At 41.5% G+C, this 14,040-nt stretch overlaps 1 protein-coding gene across 1 annotated transcript in view; it reads left to right on the forward strand.

The window, feature by feature from the left end:
• Positions 1 to 14,040, forward strand: part of MORC4 (MORC family CW-type zinc finger 4) — a 61,278-nt gene that overhangs the window by 36,566 nt on the left and 10,672 nt on the right. The window contains 4 exon segments of the mRNA XM_018044262.1: positions 2,094 to 2,222; positions 4,779 to 4,847; positions 5,226 to 5,277; positions 6,664 to 6,839. Coding sequence (XP_017899751.1) covers positions 2,094 to 2,222; positions 4,779 to 4,847; positions 5,226 to 5,277; positions 6,664 to 6,839 — 426 coding nt within the window.

The raw sequence follows: 14,040 nt of genomic DNA on the forward strand, positions 1-14,040 counted from the left end.
CTAATGCTTGTTCCCGAGAGAGTAATATTGACGTGCTTCTGCAAGAGACTCTTGTGTGTGTGCATGTAAAACCAAAGCTAATATGACCTTTTCTGTCCCCTTAGCACTACTGCTGAAACTGCTTTCTCTGACTCTAAATAAAACAGTGTGTTAGTTGTTCAGTCATGCCCGACTCTTTGTGACTCCATAGACTGCAGCCTACCAGGCTCCTCTGTCTTTGGGATTTTCCAGGCAAGGATACTGGAGTGGGTTGTCATTTCCTTTTCCAGGAGATCTTCCTGACCCAGGGATAGAACCCAGGTCTCCTGCACTGCAGGCAGATTCTTTACCAAATGAGCTATGAGGGAAGCCTCAAATAAAGCAGTGGCTGTACAGAAATATATAGACACCAGAGGTCAGGCCTGAGCTTGGAGTTTAGAGTTGCAAGGCTGGAGCAGCCTGTAGCTAGGAGATAGGAAGCTGTATATCCAAGAATGTGTATGGATTCTCTTCATTAAAACAGCATTTTAAACAAGAAGACATTGTATTTGAGTAGTAGACTTATTGGTAGATTTTCTTTTTCTTTCTGTATTTTATAGTTTTTTTATATGGGCTTATATTGCTTTTATAACTAGAAAAAAGCACCATTTAAAAAGATATGAAAAATATTGAACTAAGACATAAAAGAATCATATCACTCAATTGAAATGTCTAGCATGGAGAAGGCAATGGCACCCCACTCTAGTACTCTTGCCTGGAAAAACCCATGGACGGAGGAGCCTGGTGGGCTGCAGTCCATGGGGTCAGGAAGAGTCGGACACTACTGAGCAACTTCACTTTCACTTTTCACTTTCATGCAGTGGAGAAGGTAATGGCAACCCACTCCGGTGTTCTTGCCTGGAGAATCCCAGGGACGGGGGAGCCTGGTGGGCTGCTGTCTATGGGGCTGCACAGAGTCGGACACGACTGAAGCGACTTAGCAGCAGCAGCAGCAGCAGCATAAGAGCAGTATAAATGTAACGTACACAGAATCTGTCCTAGGCTAAATGACATGTTTTCCAAATTGGCCCTAGGTGCCCCTCTACCCTCTCTCTGTCTTTTCTCTAGCCTTCTCCCTTCCCAGTCTGGTCTGCCTTTCACATATTAGATGCACACTACTTGTCTTATATATGGATCATTTCCTCTTACAGGGAAACAAATTTACTCCAAGATGTGGGTGACTGGGTTACACTTCCTGAGGGAGATGAGAATGAGTATGTGTTTTAAGAGTAGAGCTCTGGGGACTTCCTTGGCAGTCCAGTGGTTAAAACTCTTGTCTTCCAATGCAGGGGACACAGGTTCAGTTCCTGGTCAGGGAATTAAGAATTGACATAATGCAGGGTGCAGCCAAAAAAATTTTAAGAGTAGAATTCTGGAAGAATTCTCTGTTAATAACCCAATTATTGGACTGGAGCCACTTTTTCTAGTTACAAAATTTAATCAAATTTATGCTACTTTTTAAGATTAACTTTGGAAATATCTATCTAATGAAATTTTGATTTAAGTATAAACAAAGACTTTTTGAAAGGGGAAAAAAAGGACTAGGGAGCCTGTGGGGAAATAGAGGAGACGTTTTGATGACATTGCTTCAGTGACTCTCACAGATGCATTTCAAATCTATCATGGGATTGGATAGAAGCAAATAAAATGATTCTTTGGGGTTTTTTTTTTAGTAATATTGTAATATATATAAAATTTTTGCTGATTACTAAATTTTAGAGTTAAAGTTATCCTTTTGTTAAACTCAAGAAATAAGGTTCCAGGATAAGTACTGTTGAGCTCTATAATTTGGTGGCTTACCACATTAATACTTATTACTGTTTTCATATCTGGTCTGGTTCTATCATTGTTTTATCTGTGAAGTTTAAGATTATACATTTTAGACACCTGGATTATAACATTTCTAACACATGTCATATTCAATTCTTTCTTTCAGTCTTTTCAATTTTAGGGATTGCCTTTTAATGTAAGAGTATAGAGCTAGAATATAGCCTTTCTAATGTAAGAAAGAGTATAAAGCTAGTATAAAGTATAAAACTATATAGACAGTCATATTTTTGTTTTCTTCCATTCAGGAAGATTCCTGACCAGACATGGGTACAGTGTGATGAGTGTCTGAAATGGAGGAGGCTTCCTGGCAAGGTTGATCCATCCACATTACCTGCAAGATGGTTTTGCTACTATAATTCCCACCCAAAGTACAGGTAAGGTTAAGACTCAGTATTATGCCAGAGATAAGTCCTGATTTGTCTCTGTTCTAAAACACTTCTCATCTCAAGTCCACACTCTTCAGCCTGACATTCAAGCCCCTGTGCTAACTGGTCTTTACCTATTCTTTGTATGTTAACACAGGCCTTCCGCTTTAGCAGGCCTGTGGCTTCACTCTTCCTTACACATGCTGCATGTATTCCCTTCTCCATGACTTGATACTGTCATTCCAGTTGCTTAGAATGACTTTCTGTATTCCATCTGATCATATCGTCTGGGAAGCAGAAATATTTTGTGTGATACTTCTCTTGTTGACAGTAGTTTACAGTGATTTTACTCTGGCTGACTGTAGTATTTAATTCTTCACTTTTGCTCACGTACTGTTTGAATTTGAGGGATGTTTTTCATATGTATACATTTGGGCTCTTCAAGAGATTGTAAACTATTTGAGAACAAGGGATTTATATTTCAGGTTGAAGTGACAGTTTTCTTCATATGCTTCCTATATTTGAATCTGTTGAAGTACCTATTGTACATTCAATTTAGATTGTTTACATGTCTATCTTTCTAATATTCCATCACTCAGCCTGTAAAGAATCCACCTGCAATGCAAGAGACCTGGGTTTGATCCCTGCTTTGGAAGAATCCCCCAGAGAAGGAAATGGCAACCCACTCCAGTATTCTTGCCTGGAGAATTCCATGCACAGAGGAGCCTGGTGGGCTACGGTCCATGGGATCGAAAAGAATTGGACACGACTGAGTGACTAACACTTTCACTTTCATCTGTTCCTTGAAGCAGCTAACATCTAGATGTGGTGGTGTTCAGTTGCTCAGTCATGTCTAATTCTTTGCGACCCCATGGACTGCAGCATGCCAGGCGTCCCTGTCATTTATCATCTCCTGGAGCTTGCTCAAACTCATGTCCATTGAGTCGGTGATGCCATCCAACCATCTTATCCTCTGATGTCCCCTTCTCCTCCTACCTTCTATCTTTCCCAGCATCAGGGTCTTTTTCCAATGAGTCACCTCCTCGCATCAGGTGAGCAAAGTATTGGAGTTTCAGCTTCAGCATCAGTCCTTCCGATGAATATTCAGGGTTGGTTTCGTTTCGGATGGACTGGTTTGATCTCCTTGCAGTCCAAGGTACTCTCAAGAGTTTTCTCCTACACCACAGTTCAAAAGCATCAGTTCTTTGGTGCTCAGTCTTCTTTATTGTCCAAACTCTCACATCATGGACATCATTTCAATTTAACAAATATTTTTATATGACTCAGTAACATAGGTTTATAATAATAATTCAGTTTGTTTCAATTCACCTGTGACTCTCTTAACTGTTTTCTATGGTATAAATGTTAATAGAGAAAAAGGTACTAAAACAGTATGCTTTTTAAGGGGAAAAAATGCTGAAAATGGAGGAAATATAAAACAATGAAGTCCAGTTCTATAATAAGCAAGGATTCCCCCATAGACTAAAGATGTGCCTAAGTACCTCTTAGGGTGGTGTGATTAAAATGTGAGACTGAGAACTTAGAAGTCTCCTTTTCAAATTCTGTATATGTTGTCAGTTTATATTTAGTCCAGGAGACATAACCTTCCAGGACACTTTGCCCCCTAATAAAATGGATATAACATAGGATTTCCAGTTATTAGTTTTTGTTTATTTCTTTCTAGGATTGCCTTTGTCCACTGAATACATTTTCTAGTACTTCTTTCACCTTGTACTCCTAAAATTCTCTTCTTCATGCTTTACATATAGCAATCATCTTTTCATTTATAGAATCCTCTTTTTCCCTTCTTTGCTAGCCTCTGTTCTATCTCTTTTACAATGTCAGCTCCTCATCCCTTTGTGCTGCTCTCTATCATAGCCTCTGATTTTCCTCTTCGGGGATCATCACATAGTCTATGGATATTCCTGCTTAGCCTGTACCTTGGGGATTGCTTTCTGAGTACATGAGAGGTAGAGACCTAGGTTCTAGTCTCAGTGATATTCTCTTTCTATAGAAGCCCAGGCAAGTCTCCCTTGTGCTTGAATTTCACTGGGTGAAAATAGAGCTTATGCTTCATGCTCTCTACCATCATATGAATTTTATAGCTGTCAAGTACTTTGAGTATCTTTGGAGAAGGGTGATATACGCACCAAAAATAATGATAAGGTATGCATTGAAATTGTGCTTCCCTGGTGGCTCAGACGGTGAAGCGTCTGCCTACAATGTAGGAGACCTGGGTTCGATCCCTGGTTGGGAAGATCCTCTGGAGAAGGAAATGGCAACCCACTCCAGTATTCTTGCCTGGAAAATCCCATGGACGGAGGAGTCTGGTAGGCTACAATCTATGGGATCGCAAAGAGTCAGACACGACTGAGCGACTTCACCTCACCTCATGCATTGAAAAAAAGAATTGCTACCTGGTAGCCTGCCCACACGTTTTGTAAGGTGGGTGCGATCTGAACTCTATAATGTTAGATGGTGGTTGTCATACTTGTGAGGAAAATGAAGGGTGAAAGTCAAGGGCACATTTTCTTTCCAAAAGGTAACTTCTTCTATGTACTGCAGGAGGTGCTCTGTTCCAGAGGAACAAGAACTCATTGATGAAGACCTGTACTCGAGCAGAGCTAAGAAACAGTTGAGTATACCTTACCCGAGATGGTGATCTGTATCCTTTGATAGAAGAGCCTGACCCTTCCTAATAGGACAGGAATTTTGAGAAGAGAGATGATTTTTTCAAATGATTTTCCTATTCACCTCTCTGCTCTTAGAGTTCTTTATTCTTTCTAGTTATCTCCTGAATGTCTCAACTAGAGATTGGCTCTAGTTTCTCTCCCTTTCCCCCACCCCACCCCTCTTTTGATAGAGCATTTGAAATCTCTCTTTAGTAGCACAGTCCAGGAAGGAACTCTTAACTACTCGACAAGGCTCACACTCTTTCTAGTTTAGAAGGAACATTGTAACCTAAATCTACAATTCATGAGTGAACTAAATAGCACTTTTATATTCTCCTAGAGATCAAACTGTTGACAAGAAGGAGGTACCAACAGAAAACGAGAGCCACCAGGTGAGAGATGGTCCACCCTCTTCCTTTCCTCACACAGAATTTCCCCCAACAGAGGACATAGGCTGAAGAAAGCAGCACTCTTGAAAGCTGTACAGAAATAACGAGCCATTTGTTCTGGTGGTCTTTTTTTTTTTTTTTTTTTTGACAGGATCTTTTGATTTTTGCTTTGATCTGCTGTTACTGATGTTCAGATCACCAAAACTGGAAGAGCCAAATCATTTATTGCCCAGAGTTGGATTCAGTACTGATTCTGGGTAGTGTGAATGTCCCATTCAGAGTCACAGAGTGTTCAGGGTTACGCTTCATCCTCATACAGGCTGCTCCTGTTGAGTGTCTGGTTTTCCTCAGTCTCCTTCCTTCCAGGATTCACGGGTGACTCCTTTCTGCTTTCCTCTTGGGAAGAAGGGGTGGTTCTTTGTGCCCTTTCCCCCCTCCCTGCTTTCAGGCTGGCTGGCTTTATAAAGACTCTGCTGTTTTGAATTTTCAGGAGCACTGTCTCTCGGACATGGTTGCCCAGCTCCGGACGCTGAAGGGTGCAATAAGGTTGGCCGTCCTTTCAGGGACACTCCTTTCCTGACAGCCACCATAGCACCCATTTATCTCCCCCACCCAACCTTGCCTTTCTGCATGATTTTCCTCTTGACCCTCTTTCCCAGAGATATCTGCTAGCAGCATGTTAGATTCACCTTCCACCCACTCAGTCAGGGTAGGTCAGGCTGGTGAGGATAGAGGCAATTAAATACTAATTCTTCTGACACTCTACCAAGACCCAGGTGTATTAATAAACAGGTTGCAAACCCTCCTATCTTGGCTTTATAGTCTGATCTAGAGACTGGGAAATTTCCTGGGACTGCCCTGTCCTCATTCAGTTTACCTCCCCTTATACTCCTTCACCTTCATCATCCATGCTATCTTCATAAGCTGGCTCTCCCAGAAGATCCCAGATGCATGTTTCTGTGTGTGCAGTATATGTTAGTCTCTCGCATGCATTTCTCCAAGACCAGCACAGACATTTGCTGCAGTGCTTATTCCCTCCATTCCTTCCCTCATCACAGATCTCAGAGGAGTGAAAACCCAGTCTTACACTGGGTCAAAAGAGAGAATAAGAAAGTGATTCGGGGGCCTGGGTTTGTGTTGTGGATGGGATGATTCCAGGAGCCAATCAGTGAGTTGGGGAGGTCTGTTGGTATCCAGCTGATAAGGTTATAACTGAACATGCCTGGGGTCAGTGTTCTAGTGTACATTACTGCGCGCTGTTTGTTTTGTGTAGGAAACAGTTTCTTTTTATTTGGCCAAGTGTTTTTTCCTAGCATCAGAAGGATTGACTCATCCTTTGGTATTTGGTTTGAAATTAGGATTTGTATAAGTTCTTTCGTTCTTTGCTAGGTATTCACTAATCCGCTGAAGATCCCTTCTATTCAAGATATGGATGACTTGAATAATAAGATGACTGGGTATGAGGGAACTGATAGCCCCAGCCGGCTTTCATCTGTTGGAGAAGAAAGCAGAATAACTTCTCTTCAACTTAAGCCTCTGGATTCCAGCATTTTTCAGTTCTCCAGGTGTGTAAAAAAAATATAGATTCTCTTCAGTAATGAGCCTCAGGGTTTGCTTTGCTGTAAACTAAATTGATATGGTTATCGTGTTTGTGTTTCTCCTAAAGCCTGGCATGGAATTCAGAAGGAGAACTACCATTTGGGGATTAATAGACTTGCACGTTGCATGTACTTCCCATTTTTCAACATTGTAACTGTCATGTCAAGTCTATTTTTCTGTCTTTTTGGTTTTACTTTTTTTGAGGGGATCATCTGACGAATGTTCTTTTTATGGATTATGTATTCCCATTATGTTGGAAATTGTGTAAGTGAAGTAATGGACATGAAAACTCTTTGCAAAGCATAATGTATTATACAAATGTAAGGTAATGTTACCTGGATAAGCATTGTTTCTTTCTTTAAGTTTAGGAATATTGAAATCCTGCAGGGCCCCATAGGCCTAACACATGTTGCTGCTGCTGCTGCTGCTAAGTCGCTTCAGTTGTGTCCAGCTCTGTGCGACCCCATAGACGGCAGCACACCAGGCTCCCCCGTCCCTGGGATTCTCCAGACAAGAACACTGGAGTGGGTTGCCATTTCCTTCTCTAATGCATGAAAGTGAAAAGTGAAAGTGAAGTCGCTCAGTCGTATCCGACTCTTCGCGACCCCATGGACTGCAGCCTACCAGGCTCCTCCATCCCTGGGATTTTCCAGGCAAGAGTACTGGAGTGGGTTGCCATTGTTGGCCACATATAAAAATAAGTATTAGAAGTTTGTGCCATTAAGTAAGCTTTGTAGTCCATTGTTTCCTAGGGTAAATTTTTCGTGTAAGTTTAGTCTTAGAATTTACTTGTTCATCGTCTAGCACCACAGCAATATTATTTTGTTATTCCCTGGTGGCTTAGACCCACCACCAGTGGTAAAGAATCTGCCTGCAAGGTGGGAGACCTGGGTTCGATCCCTGAGTTGGGAAGATCCGCTGAAGAAGGGCATGGCAACCCACTCCAGTATTCTTGCCTGAAAGATCCCCATGGACAGAGGAGCCTGACAGGCTACAGTCCATAAGGTTGCAAAGAGTTGGACATGACTGAGCAACTAAGCACACACAGCAATCTTTATAACAGAAATTTTCTTAAATATCAGGAATATTTGAAGCACTAGAAGGTATGACTGCCTGTGTGCTTCATGAGACTGGAACTCAGGACTGCTAATTATGACTTGCTTTCTCCTTGCTACTGTGTTTCTCACTTCTGGCAGGGCCAAGCCATGGGGAAGGTACAGAGTTGCTCTCTAGTGGTAGAAACTTCTAGAGTTCACAATAATATGACTGTTACATAGTAGACTGTGAAATTTTTATGAACCCTTTTCAGTTTGGATATCTTCTTAACATACGGTAGGAAAAAAGCAACGGGATATATAATAGGGGGAAATTACTCCTGCCCCCACCTCCACCAATGTTATTGATTTCTTTCCCTCTTTCTTGCTTCTTAAGTGGGTCTTTTCAGCTTTCACCCAGACAAACATCTCTTTATATGTGCAAGTCCCCTAGTCTTCCACAATTAAGCCCCCTAGATATTGAAAGAACCTCACATCCCCCTGAGCATGAACAAAGAGTCTCAAGAGGAAGTAGGCTATTAGGAGAAAAAGTAATAGAACTCTAAAGGAAGTAAATGAGAATCTATACAAAAGCATCAAGAATAGTTGGAAGAGAATAGCTGTGCAGAAACTGATAGTTGAATTCAGTCATATTGAAGGAGCTATTTCTAAGATAGAACCGTGCAGCAAAGGATTAAGGAACATATCCTTGTTGGTCTCAGGGATTTGGTCTTAATTCTACTGTTTCATCCACAGTTATTCAACTCCCATTTTAGGTTGGGAGGGGTATAGAGAAAGTGTTGTGATTTCGTTAAGCACGTTGTTAGCTCTCTACATTGATCTCCTTGAGATAGTCATGCATCAAAATTGATACTGGAGTATTAAGATGTCACTGCTCTTGAAAGCTGTCCTTTCCCTGCTGTGACCACCTTTGCTTTCTCTTCAGTGTTTCTGTTGATACTGTCCAGTGGATTTTGGTAACCTGAAGGAGATAACAAATGCTAACCTCTGTTATGTGTGTATTTTATGAGTGCAGTATGACAGTACATCCATTGGGTGGCATACTTCATCAGTCTTTGGATCTCTGTATGAGTCATTGTGGAACTGCGCTATCCAGAGTTGAGTTTTAGCTCTAGAGTTCAGGTAAAATTGACTATTTATGTGTAATTTTAATTTGAGAATAATATTTCTTCAAGAGATATGTGATAATTGATACTGCTAATGTCATGTTTTATGTAAGGTCAGTAAATGATGATTCTGTCATTTCAAGCTACGCGTATGGGGGGATTCAGATTGATTGGAAATAGTCTACCATTTTTATAGAGGAAAATTAGATGCTCAAGAGTCTAATAAAATATGCAAGGTTTTCTTATAAAACTGTGTAAAGGGAATAATAGGTTTAGTCAAGAGTTAACGAAGATCTCCCTTGCTGTCAAAACCTAAAGCTGATAAGGGTCCTTGGGTCATGTAGTACAGCTCTTTAATTCTAGATAAAATAAAGCCTACACTATCCGAGAGTGTTTTAAAATTTTCTAGTGGAGTAGGTTATAAGACCTACAAGGTGTTCCAGAGGTGTCATTGGAAACAGCTTTGTGAGTCTTCACGAATCTAGCAAAGATAGGGGAAAACCTGCAAAAAAGAGTAAGTTCAGCTAGGATATAAACAAGCATAACCTTCTAGGGCAAGACAGCTTAAAGGAAATAGTCCCCTTTCTGTTCATTCATTCTACATATATTTGAGTCCTTACTATATGAAAGCAGTATTCTAAGGCACTGATGGCATCTAAGATGAAAGAGCTTATGGTACTCAAAGTTACATATGTAAGCACCCCGGATACATGATAGGTTTCATATGAGTGATATAAACTAAGGTCTAAAGTAGCCATGAACATATAGACAAAGATGAGAATTACAGCCTGTAATATATTTAGATATTTAGAGAACCTCTGAGTAAGCTATACTGCGTGGTTAAGTTGCTTCAGCCGTGTCTGACTCTTTGCAACCCCATAGACTGTAGCCCATCAGACTCCTCTGTCTATGGGATTTTCCAGGCAAGAATACTGGAGTGGGTTGCCATTTCCTTATCCAAGGGATCTTCCTGACCCAGGGATCAAACCCTTATCTCTTACATCTCCTGCATTGGCAGGCAGGTTATTTACCACTAACGCTACCTCAGTTACTCTGAGTAAACTATATATCAAAGGCTAATTATTTCATATATTAAAAGGATAGCCAGAAAAAATTCAAAATACATTATAATGGTGAAAAGAGAGGAGGAAAGATATCCTAATATATTTAAAGGAATATTTGAAACAACAGACACAAGGTAGAAAAACAATTTTGCAAATGAATAAAATTGATTCAAGGGTCAGTATTAACATTTTAAAATACGATCTTTGAGAAAGAGTTCCAGAATAGCAAAATGAGTAGTGTAATGAACTCTTTTACCAACAAGTAACCATTTAACTGGAAAAAAATTATTAAACAAAGCAAAGCAATCATTCTTAGTTCCTGGAAATTGTCCTAGGGGCACACAGCAAGTACAGAAACATTTGTTCAAGAAAATCTCTTAAATCTCAGAAAGTACAGCGAAAGGTGGGCATTTAACCTGCTCTCATCTCCCTCTAAGTTTTCTTTTATGAAAACTATTCAGGAAGCTCTAATCCAGGGGGGTGTGGTCAAGAAATTGGGGGCTTCCTCTCTCCCTAGCTCCTAGTCTAGAGCTATGGTTTCACCTGGGAGGTGCAGGCCTCTGACATTTCTTATATCCTCCAGGTCTGTCTTGTTCTGTTCCAAGCAGACTCAAGAGCACTGGGCCTTTATTCTCCCACCCAGCTTTCTCTTCGCCCATCCACAGGTAGCAGCAGTCACCGAGGGACAGCATGCTGACAAGCCTAGACTCCTGTTGCTCCACCCCCAGCTTACTTATAGGGCAGAGGTTCATGCCTGAAGGAGCAAGCCAAAAACTGTCCCAGCACCCATTTGTAAAGAAAAGGTTTCACTCTAAGAGAGTGGGCCACTGTCCCTGTTGTCAACCCTGCACAGTGGCACAAAGGTTCTGCTTAGGGAGAGAGGAAGGCCTGACAGATGAAGAACTCCATTTCAGTTCAGTTCAGTTCATTCGCTCAGTCGTGTCCAACTCTTTGGGACCCCATGAATCGCAGCACGCCAGGCCTCCCTGTCCATCACCAACTCCCGGAGTTCACTCAGACTCACATCCATCGAGTCAGTGATGCCATCCAGCCATCTCATCCTCTGTCGTCCCCTTCTCCTCCTGCCCCCAATCCCTCCAAGCATCAGAGTCTTTTCCAATGAGTCAACTCTTCGCATGAGGTGGCCAAAGTACTGGAGTTTCAGCTTTAGCATGAGTCCTTCCAAAGAAATCCCAGGGCTGATCTCCTTCAGAATGGACTGGTTGGATCTCCTTGCAGTCCAAGGGACTCTCAAGAGTCTTCTCCAACACCACAGTTCAACAGCATCAATTCTTCGGCGCTCAGCCTTCTTCACAGTCCAACTCTCACATCCACACATGACCACAGGAAAAACCATAGCCTTGACTAGACGGACCTTAGTGGGCAAAGTAATGTCTCTGCTTTTGAATATGCTATCTAGGTTGGTCATAACTTTTCTTCCAAGGACTAAGCGTCTTTTAATTTCATGGCTGCAGTCACCATCTGCAGTGATTTTGGAGCCCAAAAAAATAAAGTCTGACACTGTTTCCACTGTTTCCCCATCTATTTCCCATGAAGGGATGGGACCGGATGCCATGATTTTCGTTTTCTGAATGTTGAGCTTTGAGGCAACTTTTTCACTCTCCTCTTTCACTTTCATCAAGAGGATCTTTAGTTCCTCTTCAATTTCTGCCATGAGGATGGTGTCATCTGCATATCTGAGGTTATTGATATTTCTCCTGGCAATCTTGATTCCAGCTTGTGTTTCTTTCTGTCCAGCGTTTCTCATGATGTACTCTGCATGTAAGTTAAATAAGCAGGGTGACAATATACAGCCTTGACACACTCCTTTTCCTATTTGGAACTAATCTGTTGTTCCATGTCCAGTTGTAACTGTTGCTTCCTGACCTGCATACAGATTTCTCAGGAGGCAGGTCAGGTGGTCTGGTATTCCCATCTCTTTCAGAATTTTCCACAGTTTATTGTGATCCACACAGTCAAAGCCTTTGGCATAGTCAATAAAGCAGAAATGAATGTTTTTCTGGAACTCTCTTGCTTTTTCCATGATCCAGCAGATGTTGGCAATTTGATCTCTGGTTCCTCTGCCTTTTCTAAAACCAGGTTGGACATCAGGAAGTTCACGATTCACGTATTGCTGAAGCGTGGCTTGGAGAATTTTGAGCATTACTTTACTAGCCTGTGAGATGAGTGCAATTGTGTGGTAGTTTGAGCATTCTTTGGCATTGTCTTTCTTTGGGATTGGAATGAAAACTGACCTTTTCCAGTCCTGTGGCCACTGCTGAGTTTTCCAAATTTGCTGGCATATTGAGTGCAGCACTTTCACAGCATCATCTTTCAGGATTTGAAATAGCTCCACTGGAATTCCATCACCTCCACTTGCTTTGTTCGTAGTGATGCTTTCTAAGACCCACTTGACTTCACATTCCAGGATGTCTGACTCTAGATGAGTGATCACACCATTGTGATTATCCGGGTCATGAAGATCTTTTTTGTACAGTCCTTCTGTGTATTCTTGCCACCTCTTCTTAATATCTTCTGCTTCTGTTAGGTCCATACCATTTTTGTCCTTTATCGAGCCCATCTTTGCATGAAATGTTCCCTTCATATCTCTAATTTTCTTGAAGAGATCTCTAGTCTTTCCCATTCTGTTTTCCTCTATTTCTTTGCATTGATCGCGGAAGAAGGCTTTCTTATCTCTTCTTGCTATTCTTTGGAACTCTGCATTCAGATGCTTATATCTTTCCTTTTCTCCTTTGCTCTTCGCCTCTCTTCTTTTCACAGCTATTTGTAAGGCCTCCACAGACAGCCATTTTGCTTTTTTGCATTTCTTTTCCATGGGGATGGTCTTGATCCCTGTCTCCTGTACAGTGTCACGAACCTCATTCCATAGTTCATCAGGCACTCTATCTATCAGATCTAGGCCCTTAAATCTATTTCTCACTTCCACTGTATAATCATAAGGGATTTGATTTAGGTCATACCTGAATGGTCTAGCGGCTTTCCCTGCTTTCTTCAATTTGAGTCTGAATTTGGTAATAAGAAGTTCATGATCAGAGCCACAGTCAGCTCCTGGTCTTGTTTTTGTTGACTGTATAGAGCTTCTCCACTTTTGGCTGCAAAGAATATAATCAATCTGATTTCAGTGTTGACCATCTGGTGATGTCCATGTGTAGAGTCTTCTCTTGTGTTGTTGGAAGAGGGTGTTTGCTATGACCAGTGCATTTTCTTTGCAAAACTCTATTAGTCTTTGCCCTGCTTCATTCCGTATTCCAAGGCCAAATTTGCCTCTTTCTCCAGGTGTTTCTTGACTTCCTACTTTTGCATTCCAGTCCCCTATAATAAAAAGGACATCCTTTTTGGTTGTCCATTCTAAAAGGTCTTGTAGGTCTTCATAGAACCGTTCAACTTCAGCTTCTTCAGCGTTACTGGTTGGGGCATAGACTTGGATTACCGTGATATTGAATGGTTTGCCTTGGAGACGAACAGAGATCATTCTGTCGTTTTTGAGATTGCATCCAAGTACTGCATTTCGGACTCTTTTGTTGACCATGATGGCTACTCCATTTCTTCTGAGGGATTCCTGCCCACAGTAGTAGATATAATAGTCATCTGAGTTAAATTCACCCATTCCAGTCCATTTTAGTTCACTGATTCCTAGAATGTCGACGTTCACTCTTGCCATCTCGTTTGACCACTTCCAATTTGCCTTGATTCATGGACCTGACATTCCAGGTTCCTATGCAATATTGCTCTTTACAGTATCAGACCTTGCTTCTATCACCAGTCACATCCACAGCTGGGTATTGTCTTTGCTTTGGTGGCTCCATCCCTTCATTCTTTCTGGAGTTATATCTCCACTGATCTCCAGTAGCATATTGGGCACCTACTGACCTGGGGAGTTCCTCTTTCAGTATCCTATCATTTTGCCTTTTCCTACTGTTC

This window comes from Capra hircus (genome assembly GCF_001704415.2).
Source record: "Capra hircus breed San Clemente chromosome X unlocalized genomic scaffold, ASM170441v1, whole genome shotgun sequence".
NCBI lineage: Eukaryota > Metazoa > Chordata > Mammalia > Artiodactyla > Bovidae > Capra > Capra hircus.